At 43.8% G+C, this 18,009-nt stretch overlaps 1 protein-coding gene across 8 annotated transcripts in view; it reads left to right on the top strand.

Moving 5' to 3' along the window:
• The window catches only part of LOC308285630 (transcriptional repressor p66-alpha-like), a 45,537-nt gene extending 33,986 nt beyond the window's left edge, over positions 1 to 11,551 (top strand). For 4 of the 8 annotated variants that reach the window (XM_080726452.1, XM_080726448.1, XM_080726451.1 and 1 more), the window contains exons 8-11: positions 53 to 335; positions 5,829 to 6,268; positions 8,252 to 8,516; positions 10,305 to 11,550. In XM_080726452.1, the coding sequence (XP_080582578.1) occupies positions 53 to 335; positions 5,829 to 6,268; positions 8,252 to 8,516; positions 10,305 to 10,441 (1,125 nt within the window). In that variant the 3' untranslated portion in view covers positions 10,442 to 11,550. Of the gene's footprint in view, positions 1 to 52; positions 336 to 5,828; positions 6,269 to 8,251; positions 8,517 to 10,304 lie in introns of all 8 variants that reach the window. The other 4 variants (XM_080726449.1, XM_080726450.1, XM_080726453.1 and 1 more) reach the window with 3 other exon arrangements.
• The last annotated feature ends 6,458 nt before the right edge of the window (positions 11,552 to 18,009 follow it).

Genomic DNA, 18,009 nt, shown 5'->3' with positions numbered 1-18,009 from the left:
TGTCATAATCGTATAACAGCCCTAATATAGGCTACTTGTATCTTTCCGCCAGGCCTCAGCCAGCGGTGGCCTGAAGGTCTCGTCCAGCCTGACCTCCCAGTCGGGCGGCGGCGGCGGCGTATCGGTGGTCAACGTGAACGACACCCCCGCCGCCCGACAGGCCGCCGCCAAGCTGGCCCTGAGGAAGCAGCTGGAGAAGACCCTGCTGGAGATCCCCCCGCCCAAGCCCCCCGCCCCCGAGTTCAACTTCCTGCCCTCTGCCGCCAACAATGAGTTCATCTACCTGGTGGGACTGGAGGAGGTGGTCCAGAACCTACTGGACAACATCCACAGAGGTATATACAAGTTACATGGTCTTTAGACTTGCATTAACAGTGATACTAATGAAGGCTCTGTTTCATTTCATGTAGCACAGTGGTTCTCAAACCTTTTATTTCAAGGACCCCCATAACCCTGAGTGTGTACAAATGGACCCATTTGGTTCCATTTGTACACTCTCAGAGTTACACACATTTAAGGGGTCATTTGGAACCCCCAAAGAACCATGAGGGTCCCTGGACCACACTTTGAGACCCACTGGTGTAGCAGAGTCTTTCCAGTGAGCTAACATGCACAATATCAGCAGCACCCCGACTCTGTTTGATCAGAATGTAACAGAGCCTTCATTAGTATTATTGGTAACACCTGTGAAGGAATTAAGTGATAAGAGATCCAACTTCTCTCCAAAATGACTGCTGTGCAATATAGCCTATTTTGATCAATCTGTATGGTAGAATATGTTAATACTCCACAACAATGTGGAGAGTCCTCGGGTTCCCAAGGACGAAGGCACAAATCCAAAGCAAAAACCATTGAGAGTTACGACCACTGTACAATGCAAAAAGAACAGTTTTAATGACTTCAGACAGCTATGTTTACATATTTTTGTTTTGGCAAATGAACAAACCATTGTCTTAAAATTAAGGGTGGGGAAGTTAACGCGATATTAACTAATTAACGCAAAATCCTATTATCGGCGATAATATTTTTAATGCGCGATTAACGCGGTGATTTTTGCACCCCCGGTGCAGTGAGTTTTGAGCCTCGGTGCACCCCGTAGCCAGGAAGCGAATGCAGCCTGCAGAGACACGCAGTAGTAAACAAGGCAGTCACACAGACAGTCAGAGCGGTGGAGGTTTTGGGACACAGGCAGCAGGGGCAGACAGACCACGGTTGCACTCATTGGAGAGACTATTAGACTTCACTCAGTAATCACAGTTCTCTCGAGACACAGCGCATTATTTTGACGGGGAGTGGAGGCTTCTATTGCATGGGCTGACTGTTATGAAGACGTTAGCTTCACGTTAGCTTCAGACGTAGCCTACTAGCCCTGGAACTTGTCTGTGCTTGTCTGCCCCAAAGCCTCCACCATGCGTGTAGGCGGAGAGTGTATCATTGAAAATAAAGTCAGCAAACTGCTGATCACCGACAGTGCACACAACATGATCGCAGGGGCCAGGGAACTGGATGGGCATAATGCCTTGTGCCACACATCTTCAGCGAGCTATAGCCTATAATCTCCAAGCAATACCACCGCAATTTGTGGGGTCGTCACGTTAATGTTAATGTATTGTTAATCTAAGGCTACCAACGAGCCATCACAGTGTCTACATAATAACAGGGTTTATCAAAGTGAACTAGGGGTGCCATAATCGTAACACCAGTCCAGGGTGCGGTACCTCAGAATACTTTGATAATGTTTCAAATGTAGCCTATCAATATTACTTCAGTTAAACCTAGAGCCTCTATGCTTTGTAAAAGGCTGCACTGTACTTGAGTAATTTTTCCATACACAAACTCTTCACAAAATAAAAATTACAAGCTCACAACGCATCTTATGTGAGCTTGTAGATCGGCTATTTTTGGTGAATGTTCCACCCAGAATAGGGATGCTGTGGTTAAAGTGATTAAATGCCAAGTAAAAAGTTAATTTATTTCTAATCTGTCCTAATGGAAACGCAAATTTTGCCCCAGAATACTTTGATAATATTTAAAATGTAGCCTATCAATACTTCAGTTAAGCCTAGAGCCTCTATGCTTTGTAAAACGCTGCACTGTACTTCAGTAATTTTTCCATACAAAAAAAAATTCACAACGCATCTTATTGTGAGCTTGTAGATCAGCTATTTTTGGTGAATGTTCCCCCCAGAATAGGGATGCTGTGGTTAAAGTGATTAAATGTATAAAAGTTCATTTAAATCTGTCCTAATGGAAACATGTTCTCAAATATTCTGGACAGTAAGCCTATTTGTCATATAGAATTTGAATAAACTAGGTATTTGTCTACCTCCCATGTTGATATGAGTATTATATATCTGTTTAAGGTAGTTTTAGAACAGATAAAAAATATGCGATTAATTTGCGATTAATCGTGATTAATTATGGACAATCGTGCGATTAATTCGATTAAATATTTTAATCAATCCCCAGCCCTACTTAAAATCTGACATACTACTCAGCAACACGTTTCAATAACTCCTTCTCAGGCAGAAATGCCTGGGAATAAGCTGTCTGAAGGCATTCAAACTATCATTTTGCACATACATTGGTCTGCCTCCTCAATTGTTAATACTACTAGCCCTTACCCGTTCAAAGATATGAGCTCCGAAATGATGTGCAGTGTGTGGGTTATGGGATGTGCACTGTGCACACAGTATATGAGGGATGGAAAGTAACTTTAACTGGTGCTTGCATGCTAATATGTAGGAGCATCAATGTAAGAAATACCCGTTCCATGTAACGGCTACAGAGATACTGTGTACCGATCTGCATGATTTTTGGACAACATCTGTAACAGGGCCAGAACCCCCCACCCCCCCCGCCCGCCCGCCCGCCTGCCTGCGCACACACACACACTCCCCCCCCCGTGTGTGTGTGTGTGTGTGTGTGTGTGTGTGTGTGTGTGATTGTGCATGGCCTGAACAACAGCGCCCCTCCCTTAACATGTGTGGTCACAAAAGGTACTGTAGGCGAAATAGATATAGATACACCATAGAAATGCTAATATACAGCATACGATTTGTGAAAGTGACAAACGGGCTTCACAGTTATGTTAGGTGTGTTCATATGCTAATTGTGATGCGATTTCAGATCAATTGCTCCAGCCACTGAGGAGAAACGCTGTGACAGACAGACAGACAGACACTCACTCAGACATTCGCAAAATTATAGTATAGATATAACTAACAAAACTGCCGTTGTTTTAAAGGACAACTTTGTTTTTTTACAACAAGGGTTCATATTTTAGATTGTAATTAGAGAAAAGAAAAGATGAGTGTTGAAATGTTTTCATTTACTGTGTTCTATTGTTTTAGCAAGTTTAGCGATTTTGATTTCAGTGGGTGGGGGCAGCGTACAAGTGGCTAAATAGTCTTTCTAGACACGATAAGCCGGCGATTACTATTTACAGTAACACTACTAGCCCCCATAAGTCACATCTGCTGATGAAAGATTGCGGTGCTTCTTGGGAATGGGCTTATTGTGTCTAAAAATACATATTTAGCTACTTGTGCGCATACCCCCACCCACTTAAATCGGAATCATTAAAATCGCTAAAACAATAGAAAGCAGTAAATTAAAACATTTTAACACATCTTTTCTCTAATTACAATCTAAAATATGAACCCTTGTTGTAAAAGAAAACAAAGTTGTCCTTTAATTGGTCTAACTTCTCTTCTATCAAGACGTTTATATCCTAAAAGGATATACTACACTATAATCTTTGAGGCTGCAGAAGGTTAACCATCTGTTTGTTTCTATATTCTAAATTGAAGCAATAAGCCACAAGAGGCGAGTGGTTACCTGTATTTTACACTGGCTGAGAGGCGTAGGGAGACACGAAGCGCAGCCGAGTGTCTCCAACCCTCTCAGCCGGTGTAAAATACAGGTAACCACAAGCCTCGTGTGGCTTATTGCTTTTATAAAACGGTTACAATATGGCAACATGAAAAATCATAGACATGTACGAATTAAAACTGTTCTATTTCACTAATAATACACAATAAGGTCTGCTCTGCAAGAAAGTAGTCCCCAGCTACAAGAAAGTAGTTCCTGGCCAGGCTGCAGAAACAACACAGGTGCAGATAACTGGTGCACTGTGGAACACTGTGGAAAGAAATAACGCACCTGGGTTTGATATAAAACCGATTCAAGGTGTGGGTTATAGTCTCGTATACCACAGCAACCAGCCAATCAGAATCAAGGAATGGAACTAGCCGTTTTAGAATGTATAATAATCTACTATATATCCAAGTTGGGAACACCATCATCAAAATCATGAATACTTGGGGCGTGTATTTGCCGAAAAACAATGTGGTAATTTCTTTTGGCAAGCTAGAAGACTTATCTAGTCAGATCCAGTTGCAGATTGCAGACGGGTGCGGTTTTAAAGGAGGAGTAGGGAGTGTCTCTTTTTGATGGCTGGTTGTAGGGCATTCCACATTTTGGTGGCATGACAGTAGAATTCATATCTGTCATAAAACATTTATGGACCCTTCATTTGTACACTCCATTTGTCACTGCACAATGATGTCCAGTGTCACCACATAATATCTATCAGGTTATCAACCGCCCCCTAGTGGTGAAAAAAAAAACTTCTGGCCTGGGAACTCAGATTATTGGACCATCAGGTCGCAGTTACTATCAAAACCTTCACCGGCTGTCTGTCTGTCTGTCTGTCTGTCTGTCTGTCTGTCTGTCTGTCTGTCAGTCAGTGTGTCAGTCAGTCTGTCCGTCACGTCACACTTTTCCCCTACTCATATCTCCGCCACCGTTGCCCCGATCCATGCCAAACTTTGCACCTTGGCTGCCAAACCACAACCCCCACCACTCAAGGGCCACTCTGATATCGGTTCAGAATACAAACAGAGAAGTCAGAAGTCAAATGAACTTTTATTCATTCTATAAATGATTACTACCTGTTTTGTTATGCATAAATACATGTTAAATACTATCTAGAGTACAGAACAAGTTGCAACTATTGCAAAGCAAGTTGCAACTATTTCATTTCGTTATGACTTCCTCTGCCATTATCTCCAACATTCGGACGCTGGGACAACCAGACTTTTCAGTCGGAGTGGTCAGTGTGTGCTCTGAATGCTCCCACGGCGCTCTGAGCCCTCTGAATGCACCCTAAATACACTGTAGATAGATAGATAGATACCTTTATTATCCCAAGGGGGAAATTCAGTTGTCCAGTTGTAGCATAGCAGTATACAGTATTTACAAAGTTACAGAGAAGTAAGACAAAAGATAGATAAGAGTAAAAGAAAAAAGAGCAGTACAGTACCAATAAAGAAAAGGTGCATCAATAGAGGGGGCGAATAATATATAAGTATATATACATAAAGTGACTTACAAAAAGAGACCGTAACAGTCAATGCTAGTTAGTGCAACAAGTATCTCACTGACATTGTTAAACAAAGCAGAATACTCAGAAACTACCAACACAACCTAATAGTGCAAAGTCAAAAATCAGTGCGAAAAAACTAACAAAAAAAAGCAGCTCAGAGAAGAAGAAAAACTTGGGAGCGTGTCACCGCAAGACGCACATGAGCACTCTCCCTGGAAGGTCCTTAGGGGTCAAAGTCAATACAGCAATAGTTCCGTCAGTCTAGGTTAGGAAGGAAGTCCTTTTCACTCGTCCGTTATGTGTCTCGTTGTACAGCTTAAGGACTGTGATGGACATTGTTAGCAGTTTCTGACGGAGTCTGCCGAGCCAACATTCCATTGTGCATGCGTGTATTGTATGTGCACGTGTCAAATAAAATCTCTTGGAATCCCTTCCACAGGAAGGACGGGAGTGTCCATGTCCAAGCCTGCTGCCAGAGAGCCCTACACCTGCATCCAGTGCAACACTGACTTCACCTGCCGCTGGAGGCAGGACAAGGCCAAAGGCGGGACCATCCTCTGTGAGGACTGTATGTCATCCAATCAGAAAAAGGCCTTGAAGGCCGAGCACACCAACCGGCTGAAGGCGGCGTTCGTCAAGGCGCTGCAGCAGGAGCAGGAGATCGAGCAGCGCATCCTCCAGCAGGCGGCCTCCTCACCCGTCTCCCACGCCGCCACCACGTCCTCCTCCTCGTCCTCCTCCTCGCTGGCGATGCGGGCGGAGCAACTGGTGTCCCAGCAGCTGAAGCAGGCCCAGGCCAGGTCTTCCTCCATGCAACACCACCACCAGCACAGCAGGGGGCAGAGCATGGTTCACCACCACTCCTCCAACATCAAACAGGTAAGGAAGGAGGACTGTTGCTCTTCTCTGCACAAGTTCAGCCCACTGTTTTCAAACGTCTGGTCCGGGGTCCAAATGGACCCTTAATTTTGCTTGGGCGCACAACACAGCAGACGCGGGTTTTGTGAATTTATTGAATAGACAATGTTTATGATGACGTGCACATTTATGTGTGCATATGTTTTATGTGCAATAATACGATGTAAAACGTCATGTGCCTTTGTGTGTGGGATATTGTGTTTTAGTGAGATGTGCTATTTGTACGACACATGCAGCGCGCGTGTGTGTGTTCATTCTTAAACCTGATTGGCTGGGGGAGTAGCTTTTTGAGCGGTGGTTACACCGTCTCCTATACGTGGCTGTGTGTGTGTGTATGCGTGCGTGCGTGTCTGTCTCTGTATGTAGCCTGCAGTACCTTTTCTGACCATACATGTTAAGGGAGGGGCGCTGTTGTTCAGGCCAGCCGGCCAGGCACACTCACACTCACACTCACATTCACACATACACATACACGCACGCACGCACGCACGCATGCACGCACACACACACACACACACATTGCCTCCACCGCTCAGTTCACACAAGTGTGATTTTTCAGAGTTAATCACCCCAAGCAGACTTAAATTCATAGATATTCTTTCATTCCTAAGCCAATAATTTGAGGAGACTCTTTGTTTCTCCATTGGGAACAAAGAAGGCTCTCTGTGTCTCTATAGGGCAGTAGGGATGGCCAACGCACTAACGGTCAATTTTGACCGATAAAAAAGAAAAGAAAAAGGAAATCAACCCATGTGTCACACCAAAAGCCCCGTACACCAATATCTACGCAACATCAAGTCATCAACCATGCAACTATACGCGCTGTGGTCACACATTTCTGGGACACCAATATCTGTGTAACATCCAGCATTCACGCAACTGCGAGTCTGCGACGCGAGTCGTACACGCTGACTTATTCAACAAATGCTCCGTCGTCGATTGGATTTTACAAAACAGACCCCGTCACATTGAATCCCGTTTAAGAAGAGCTTAAAACACAACTTTCTAATGTTACATGTTGATGACGTGAGGAACGCTAAAGTCGTCTTGGTTACAGAGTAGGATATGCGAAAATAACAAAGCTGAGCTCAGAGTCGCAAATTCAATGATCGCTGCATCAGCACACACAAAACACGGGCGAGAGAGAAGAAAATTAATGAAATGGACATCACGTTTAGCCGATTCAACCATTCCAAAAGTTATACGATTGAAAGTTATTGTTCTACATACGAGCATCTCGCTGCGGCTGTTTAGTTAGGCAATAGCCAGAGAGTGCACAGAATGTTAGAGAGGCATGGGCTGAATGGCCTTTTGGTGGACAATTCTGTTGATAAAAGTTAAGGGCTCCAGCCCCCTTTGCTGTATGTGCGCACGTGCCTGGCGAAAGCGCATCACATTACAGACTGATCATTTCAATGCCACCGTTTCTTTGCAAAAACACATTTCTTTTAGAAAACATTTGTATTCTTCTTTCTCCTAGTTTTATTGTTTGTAATGTGTAAATATGGCACTTTATTATGGGGAAAAACGGGTGTATTTTCCTTTTTTAAATCGCTAAAATAGCGCATTTTTGAACACATTTCCTTAACGCATTTTTGAAGACATTTCCTTAACGGTTAACGGTTAATTAACTGATAAGGCCTTTCGGTTATCGGTTAAGAAAAAATCTCCATTTGGCCATCCCTAGGCACCACTACTTGTCATCAAATTATTGGCTTAGGAATGAAACAAAAACATACAAATTTAAGTTTCCATGGGGTGAATAAACGCTAGGAAAAAAGCTATATTTTGGGTGAACTATACCTTTTTAACTACAGGTTTGTGTTGTCTCACCTTTTCACATACTATTCTTGATTCTCTCGTGTAGAATTGTCTCTATTTTCCTGCTGTGTGTGTGTATTGAGTCGATTATTAAACCCCTCCCCCCCCCCCCCCCCCCTCCAGGGCCAGCTGTCCCGCAGTGTCTCCTCATCCATGGGGTCCATGAGTCGCGGACCCCACACCTTCTCCTCCTCCTCTCAGCTGCAGAGCGCCGTGGCGGCCGCGGCCTTGGTCAACCGGCCAGGTAAGCACGCCTATGTTTCCCGCCCCTCTTCCCAGAGCTCAAAGGGCAGCAGCAGTGGTGGGAGCGGCGGCGGCACCAATGTCAGCGGAGGCAGCATTGCCTCGGCCACTGCATGGAGGAAGCAGAGCAGCACGGGCAACACAGGTAGACCTCTCCCACTGAAACCAGTTCAACAACAGTTCTCTCCCACTAAAACCAGTGGTAGGGCTGGGCGATATGACTTCAAATCAGTGTCGTGATCATTTCAAACTTTTGCCTCAATTGAATGAATGTTACATTTTAAATTTTTATGATTGTTATTTTTATTTTATTTTTAAAAAACGGCAGATCAACAAGCTCAATAGATCGGCTACTTTCACTATTTTTGTACCCCACCATCGTATAACAAAGTACATTACGGCAGTGTTTCTCAAACTTTTAAATGTCAAGGTCTCCCCTTAACTCTGACAGTGTACATTAACGGGTCCATTTGGTTCCGTTTGTACGTTGTCAGAGTTCAAGACTTGTATGGGTCCATTTAGACCCCCCTAGAGGAACCCACAGAGTCCCTGGAATCCACTTTGAGAAACACTGCTTTACGGGATTATGTGGTTAATCTGACTCATTTATTTAGTTGGATATAAACAACCTCGATTATTCAGTCTGCTATTGGTTCTAAATATCGCTTTTGATTGCCCAGCCCTGCCCAGTAGAATGACTCCCCACTAAACCCAGTAGACAAGAGTCCCACTAAAACCACTAAGGACCCACAGTGGTGATGAGAATCAGTGCACTAAAAACGGTGGCGTCCCACTAGATCCTGACGCAACACTGGCCACTTGCACCGTGATGTCTGTCCTCTTCCTACTTTTCAACTTCTGTCTGGTCCAAAAACAATCCTATCCTTCAGAAGTCCCAGTTGTCGGGACTGTTTTGACAATTCACTGTGAATACATTAGGTGTAAAAGATTGATAAAGATCATCAGTCTTCAGTAGCCCCTTTTCAACCAGAATGCATGAGCTGTCATTTTGATTTGTATGTTCAAATGTTCATTGCCAAAAACACAATTAAATCAATCAATCGCAATTATTTGTGTGACAATGATTGGTCGAGCATCATTTCATTAAGAAGACCCTACTCAGGACCTCTTATCTTCTTATGGACAGCACATGAACCCAGTTACGTGTAGCCAGATAATCCCAGATCTTTGTCTACCTTTACTGTATGTCAAGTGATATCTAAAGTCACTGTAGGGGCTAAAACTGGATGGCAACAATTTGGAGAGTTATTAAATAACTGCATTGCAGTTCCAATTCCAATGCAGAGATTTGGAAGGCAGTCATTCAAACTTGGTCAAGTAACATGATTGCTTTTCAAAGCAGTAGGCGCAGGTTTGCCTGCGGTTCTTTTCTCCTGTGCTAAAGCGCCTACATTGAATTTAATTGTCATCAGACGTTTTGGTAGGCAGACATCTCCAGTCTTCTGGCTGTGCGAGACTAACAGGAACCTAGTGCATAGTTCGTCTAGTTCCTGGATGTTTAGCAGGAACCTAGTGCATAGTTAGTCTAGTTCCTGGATGTTTTTGTGGAAAAGGGGCTAATAGGACACATGGCAGGAGGAATCGAAATGGCAAAGTTGTTTTCGGACGAGGCTCCCCACAACATATCGCCCCGCTACCAATGACCCCTCATCTTCCTGTTTTAGACCCTCTTAGATTGGTGGTTTGGTTTCCTCCTGGTATCATTACGTTATGCCTTTAGAAGTGTGTGTGTGTGTGTGTGTGTGTGTGTGTGTGTGTGTGTGTGTGTGTGTGTGTGTGTGCGTGTGCGTGCTCGCGTTTAGGAACCATATGTTATTTTGCTGAATCATGCCCTACTTATAAACACTGTCAAGTTGCTGTCAACTGACTGACTTTCTCTCCTGTTTGTTTTGTGTGTGTGTGTGTCACACAGGCGTGACCATGGCCTATGTGAACCCCAGCCTGTCAGGCCATAAGTCCTCGAGCAGCGTGGATGCCCGTCAGAGGGAGTACCTGCTGGACATGATCCCCTCGCGCTCGATCTCCCAGACGGCAAACACATGGAAATAATGAAAACAATCTAGTCATACTATTCATTCTTGTTCAACATGTCATCGTTTCCTCAGCCCCCTCCATTACAGAGTCAACAGCACCCCATGGTGGACAGTTAAGGAAATACAATCTCGTTTTTAACCACTTGAGCCCTAATATAATTTGTCATGAGGAAAAGTGAAAATAGACAATCTTCAAGCTCACAACGCGCTGCAACACATAATGAGCTTGTAGATTGGCTATTTCTTTCCCCTTTTTAAAAAATGATCTTTAAATGTTTTGAAAATGTTCGCCAATAACGACAAAAAAAAAAACAGGGACTCCAGGGTTTAAGTGGTTAAGGAAATGCAATCTCTCTTCAAGCGAAGACACGTTCCCTCTTTAACCTTTTACAATTTTCAATCTTTAATTTTTGAGTCTGTTTCTTCATTATTATTATTTTTGAGGATCACTGTTCATTGTTGTGTTCATTAATCTCGTCATTTTGCATAAACTGTTTCAATTTGACTGGAAAAAACTAACAAAATAAAAAAAGACAGGGGGGAAAAAAAACATTTCAATGGCTTTCCTTTTGTTAATGTTGTCAGCCACAATCACTTTGACAGTAAAGGTCAATACATGTGCCTTCCGACTTCTGAAAGGTTCTATTTCGGACAGGCTTTCCGAAACTGTCTGGAAAGTTGGAATATCTGGAGGAGCAGAATTGGCGTCTGAAAAAAAAAAGGTTCTGAGTAAATACAATTCGGACATCGGAAAGAGCATGTATTGCGCTTAACCCATTTAGGCCTAGGATTATTGACTGCTTTAACTATTGAAAAACAGCAGATATACAAGCTCACAGCGCGGCACCGAGTGCCGCGCTGCAAGCTTGTAGATCTGCTATTTTTGAAAAATCGTGAAAATTAGAATTTTGACCCGATTCTATAAGTGTCTTTTGAATCCTTCTAAGGTTTTTTTGAAAATCTGGCCAGCCATCGTCAAAGAAAAGGTCCTTTTCACTTAACTGGAGCTCAGTGAGTCTGTTCTTGAGAGACTACTATGTCAGTGGTTCTCAAACCTTTTCATGTGAAGGACCCCCAAAATGATATTTATTTGGCCATGAACCCGCATCTCAAAATATCTAGTTCCAGGGACCCCCCCCCCCCCCCCCCCCCCCCCCCCAGAAGCAAAATTTGAGTTACAAACGTTCGCTTTGAAAATACATAATATATTCAAAGATTTGCACACATTTTCACAACTTTTTCAAAAATAGCAGATTTGCTGTGAGCTTTATCTGATATTTTTCACTGGTTAAAGCATTCAATAATTTTAGGCCTAAATGGGTTAAAGCTGTTGGTTCACACTGGCAGGCCAAATCCGATACTATCTTATGGGGCCTAACCAGATTGGAATGAGATTTGATTTATTAATAACCAGAAAAAAAATAAACGCACACGTGGAAATAGATTTTTGTGGAACAGATTTGAACCACATTCCCTAGGTTGTTTTACTGTAAATGTGTTTCAAATCCTGATTTCTAAATATGTGGCTCAGTCTGGACTCTCGGGGGGTCACTGACAGCGGATTCATACTTTGTCGCACGATTGTCTTGGCAAATAACAAAGTTGTAGACAGACCTAAAACTTCAGATTTGAGAAACAAGTGAGCTTTGCCCTGCAGTGTGAGCAAGTTCTTTAAATGACAGCTTGAGAATGTTTGCTGTAATGAAATGTTGAGGTGTATGTTGGATAAATGTCTCCCATTTGAAAACGATGGAACTGCTCAGTCTGTGGGGTGTTTAGAGTCTATATACTATAGAGGAATACCAGAAAAGCCGCCCTCTTTCAAAGTCGCCCCAGACTCGTTTCCCAACGGGTCTGTGGCCTTAAGCTAGATGCAGATTAGACTAAAATCAAATCTGTGCTTCTGGGGGTCCCTGGAACAAAAAAGTTTGCAATAGGGGTCCATCCGTGGAAGAAAATATTTTGAGATGGGGGTCCACGGCCAAAAACATATTTTGGGGGTCCTTAACCACTGATAGGCACATTCTACAAATGTCTTCTAAATCATAACAATTTTCTGAAAAAAACTTATGTTGCCATCAGTGTTTCTCAAACTTTGTCGTGTGAAGGAACCCCAGAATGATATGTATTTGGCTACGGACCCCCATCACAAAATATTTTGTTCCAGGGACCCCCAGAAGCAAATATTTGATTTTAGTCTATTCTGCATCTAGCTTAAGGCCACAGACACGTTGGGAAACGAGTTTGGGGGCGACTTTGAAAGAGGGCGACTTATCTGGCTACCCTATAGAGCCTCCTGCCTCATTTTAGTCCCAGGCCAGCAAAGGATCATCACGGACAAAACCCGATGGGACATTGCGATGCAAAAGGACTGGACTTTTACTCACTTAACCTGTAAACACAGACTTCACATTTCAATAATTCATCAGGTTGACAATATGAGGAAATCAAATCTCTTTTCTTCTTCTTTTTCTTTTCTTTTTTTTTTTTTTAAGTAAAAAATTACAAGAATACAGAACTGAGTTGTAAAGTTTCCAGCACATAACCTCAGTAGCGAAAAGCGATTTCTTTGTACTTTACAGTAAATTATTTGGTTACTTTGACTGATGTTTAAAAGAAATTACCATCAATATTTTGTGGTTTCAACAGGAAAAGATCAATTTAATCTATTTCATTGTTGTTTTTTTTGTTGTTTTCCTTTTTTTTTTTTTTTTGTATGACAGAGCATGCCTACCCTGAAATCTCTCCGTTCGTTGTGCGCCTTTATCAAGAAAGAGCCCGACGATGTTATTTCTTTACTCATCTGTAATTACCATCTGTATTTTGCTTATTTTATATTAATGTCCACATTGTAATATTATTTTGAGTGTTATGCCATCGCTGATTTAAAATAAGAAAAAATAAGAAAAAAAAAAACTTGCAGGAGCTGAATCTGACACACTGGAACCACAGATATTTTGAGATATTGATCAACCATTCTCCTTATGTGTCCCCACTGTGTCCCCGGCCCTGAATCAGTGTTATGCTTAATTTATGCTCCCATCGTACGACACCACGGCACTCCGAAAATAGCAGATCTACAAGCTGGCGATGCGCCGCGGATACGATGCATTGCAAGCTTGTAGATCAGCCGTTTCTGACGCGCCACACAGTCGGGTGCGATTTGTTACAGCTTCCCTGGATGACATGAACACCATTGTGTACCTTGTTTCCCGTCACACTATTGCATAACCGCTGCTTCTGGCATTGTACAAAGTTATGTTACAATTTATTTGGTTTACTTTGTTTCCTAGCTCCTAAAGAGATAATAAAATAAACAAACTATAAATAATTTTAATCACTGTGTGGCATTTGTTTTGTTTACACATGAGACCAGCATGTAGACACAAGCATCAGTTTAAAATGATCACTTACTGGGTGCATATACATTTTTCATGCAAGTTTCCCAAATGCAGGGTAGGAAAAATCAGTTAAAATAGCATCACAATCATTTTAACCACTTTTATAGTCCATTTATATGTTGGTTACCGTAGATCTAGGCATACAAGCTCACAGCGTGTCATTTGGCGCCACACTGCAAGCTCGTACTGTATCTATTTTTGAATAAAATATTGAGGATATTGAATAATGTATTCTTCTTTTCTCTCTCTCTTCTGGGGGTCCCTGGCACAAGGTTTTCAGATGGGGGTCCGAGGCCAAATACATCAATCTGGGGGTCCTTGACATGAGAAGGTTTAAGAACTAGTGTTATATATGGAAGTAGGGCTGTCACGATATGACATTTTACATGACGATTAATTGTCATGAATGTTAACTATTGAAAAATAGCAGATATACAAGCTCACAGCGCTGCGAGCTTGTAGATCTGCTATTTTTGAAAAATCGTGAAAATGTGTGCCAAGAAACCTATGTATCCATGTCAGTGATGCTCAAACTTTTTCATGTGAAGGACCCCCACATCTCAAAATATTTAGTTACAGGGACCCCCCAGAAGCAACATTTGAGTTACAAATGTTCACTTAAAAAATACATATATTCAAAGATTTGCGCACATTTTCACGACTTTTCAAAAATAGCAGATCTACAAGCTCGCAGCGCGCCACTCGGTGCCGCGCTGTGAGCTTGTATATCTGCTATTTTTCAATAGCCAAAGTTACTAGGGCCCCTCCACCTTGGGCCCTGGTAACTCAGTCCCACTTTCCTACCCCTTGTGACGCCCCTGCGCGCCATGTCTTGGCCATCTGGCCAGTGATGTATTTCGGACCAGTTACCCAAATATATAGATCAATGTAGCTACTGTATATGGAGATATGCTGTGAGAGCCCAAACGTGTTATTTGTTATGTGAAAGTCCTATGACGTCTATGACATCTGACATCCTACATACAATCCCTTTTATGCCCATACATGGAGATCCCTGCCTGTAGAACCAGCCACACGGGCTTCTTGGCCATATATGGATTATGTTAGTGTGGTATGTGGCCTCCATATATGGGCATTCCCCATATGAAGTCCTGTTAGATATAATATTGATGACATAAGGGAACTCCATATATTGGCATAAAAGAGATTCTGTTAGTGTGTTTCCCCTGACATCACAGTGAAGTCAGAGTGGCAAACCCATAGACCGTAAAAAGGTGTACACGTTTCACATACTAAACTGCGACATAAAATGGTGTGCCCATTTAATGCATGTCTGCTCACTTAATCGTAATTGTTACAAATCAGTATAACCTATAGATAACATGAGTTCAACAAAAAGAAGGTTATATTGGATAAAGGAAGAGGAATGGATCAGTGGTTTGTTCTCAGCCTTTTTTTTTTTTAGCTCTGGACCAATAGCAATCTTCAAGAAATCTTCAAGGGCCACCCTTTAAAGGGATATTTAACTTTCAAAAAAACTTTTGGTAATTTTATCATCTAATCAGGCTTTTATGAATACCCTGAACAGTTTTTAATTAGCTTGATTGAATATTTAGATATTTGATGTAAATCTTACCAGGCCCAGGGCCTCTCCCCACACACACCCATTGTAACTTCGAACTTCATTTTAGCCATGATAGATTCATTAAAAACATCCATTATTTTTTCTGGTGACTCATACTACCCTCCTAATGTGTGAGCAGGCCGTGTTCCTTCGATAACTTCTTTCATTTATTTTTAATAATATTTTTTTTTGTATTTCATTTTTTCCATTTTCCCAAATAATTATTAAAAATAAATGAAAAAAGTTATCGAAAAAACACGGCCTGCTCACATATTAGGAGGGTAGTATGAGTCACCAGAAAAAATAATGTGTGTTTTTAATGAATCTATGATGGTTAAAATGGAGTTTGAAGTTACAATGAGTGTGTACGTGGAGAGAGGCCCTTCCACTGCTCCCTGTTGAAAGTGGAATATCCCTTTAAGTTGCAGCTTTTGGACTTTAACCTTTCAAACGGGATGCCACCTCTGTGTCTCATTAGTTGCGACCGTAGGTCGCATTTACTATCAAACCCTGCACAAAGTGTAAGTCAGTCTGTCTGTCACACCTCACACGTCACACTCTTGCCCTGCTCATATCTCCGCAACCGTTGCCCCGATCCATGCCAAATTTTGCACACACACTCCTTACCTGCCAAACTACAACCTCCAAGGACCCCCGGAGCTCCAGGGACCCCCAGGTCCCTGGGGGACCCCCAGATGTAAAAAATTACCAAATGTGCTAAACTGACCAAATGACCACCCCAACGGGGCTGCTCACGGGGAATTCCCGGGGACCACCGACTCCTGGTGCTCCAGAACGGATGCAAAAGTGGTGGCGCCCCCAGTGGAGGACCCCCTACACTGCAGCTCAAATAAAATGCCGTAACTCCGGCTAGGAGCGACCGGGACAGCCGGGGCCGGTACCTATTCGTCCGCCTTGCCGGCGCGGAGACCCCACCCCTCATTTCTCACATGGCCCTCTTCTAGCGCCACCATGAGGCCGATTCTTGCAAAACACATTTTTGGACACTGCTCCTACAATTTTTGCCCTAAAATCACGCAAATCGGTACACAGTATGTCTACACTCATCCCATCAACATGAATCTCTCCCATATAGCGCCACCTCCAGGCCGATTTTTAAAAACACATTTTTGGACACTGCTCCTACAGATTTTGCCCTAAAATCACGAAAATCACTACACAGTATGTCTACACTCATGTCATCAACATGGATCAGGAAGATTTTGGCAAAACACATTTTTGCCCTATTTGTGGAGATAAGTGACCTACGGTCGCTTATCTCCCGATTAGGGAGTCTTACTGGTTGCGACCGTCAGGTCGCATTTACTACCAAAACCTCCACCGGCTGTCCGTCTGTCAGTCACACTTTTGCCCTGCTCATATCTCCACAACCGTTGCCCCCATCCATGCCAAATTTTGCACACACACTCCTTGACTGCCAAACTACAACCTCCAAGGACCCCCGGAGCCCCAGGGACCCCCAGGTCCCTGGGGGACCCCCAGATGTAAAAATTGACCAAATGTGGTCACACGTCACACTTTTTCCCTGCTCATATCTCCGCAACCGTTGACCCGATCCATGCCAGATTTTGCACACACACTCCTTGCCTGCCAAACTACAACCTCCAAGGACCCCCCGAGCCCCAGGGACCCCCAGGTCCCTGGGGGACCCCCATATGTAAAAAATGACCAAATGTGCAAAAATGACCACCCCCACGGGGCTGCTCACGGGGAATTCCCGGGGACCACCCACTCCTGGTGCTCCAGAACGGATGCAAAAGTGGTGGCGCCCCCAGTGGAGGACCCCCTCCACTGCAGCTCACATAAAATGCCCTAACTCGGCCTAGGAGCGTCCGGGAGAGCCGGGGCCGGTACCTATTCGTCCACCTACGGTCGCTTATCTCCCGATTAGGGAGTCTTACTGGTTGCGACCGTCAGGTCGCATTTACTACCAAAACCTCCACCGGCTGTCCGTCTGTCAGTCACACTTTTGCCCTGCTCATATCTCCACAACCGTTGCCCCCATCCATGCCAAATTTTGCACACACACTCCTTACCTGCCAAACTACAACCTCCAAGGACCCCCGCAGCTCCAGGGACCCCCAGGTCCCTGGGGGACCCCCAGGTGTCACACGTCACATGCTGTCCGTCTGTCAGTCACACTTTTGCCCTGCTCATATCTCCACAACCGTTGCCCCCATCCATGCCAAATTTTGCACACACACTCCTTACCTGCCAAACTACAACCTCCAAGGACCCCCGCAGCTCCAGGGACCCCCAGGTCCCTGGGGGACCCCCAGGTGTCACACGTCACATGTCACACTTTTGCCCTGCTCATATCTCCACAACCGTTGCCCCCATCCATGTCACATTTTGCACACGCACTCCTTACCTGCCAAACTACAACCTCCACGGACCCCCGGAGCTCCAGGGACCCCCAGCTCCCTGGGGGACCCCCAAGTGTAAAAAATGACCAAATGTGCAAAAATGACCAAATGACCACCCCAACGGGGCTGCTCACTGGGAATTCCCGGGGACCACCCACTCCTGGTGCTCCAGAACGGATGCAAAAGTGGTGACGCCCCCAGTGGAGGACCC

Source organism: Nannobrachium achirus (assembly GCF_963921795.1).
Source record: "Nannobrachium achirus genome assembly, chromosome: 5".
In the NCBI taxonomy this organism is placed as follows: domain Eukaryota; kingdom Metazoa; phylum Chordata; class Actinopteri; order Myctophiformes; family Myctophidae; genus Nannobrachium; species Nannobrachium achirus.
The sequence above is the reverse complement of the archived record's forward strand: the minus strand, read 5'-3'. Positions and strand labels throughout refer to the sequence as shown.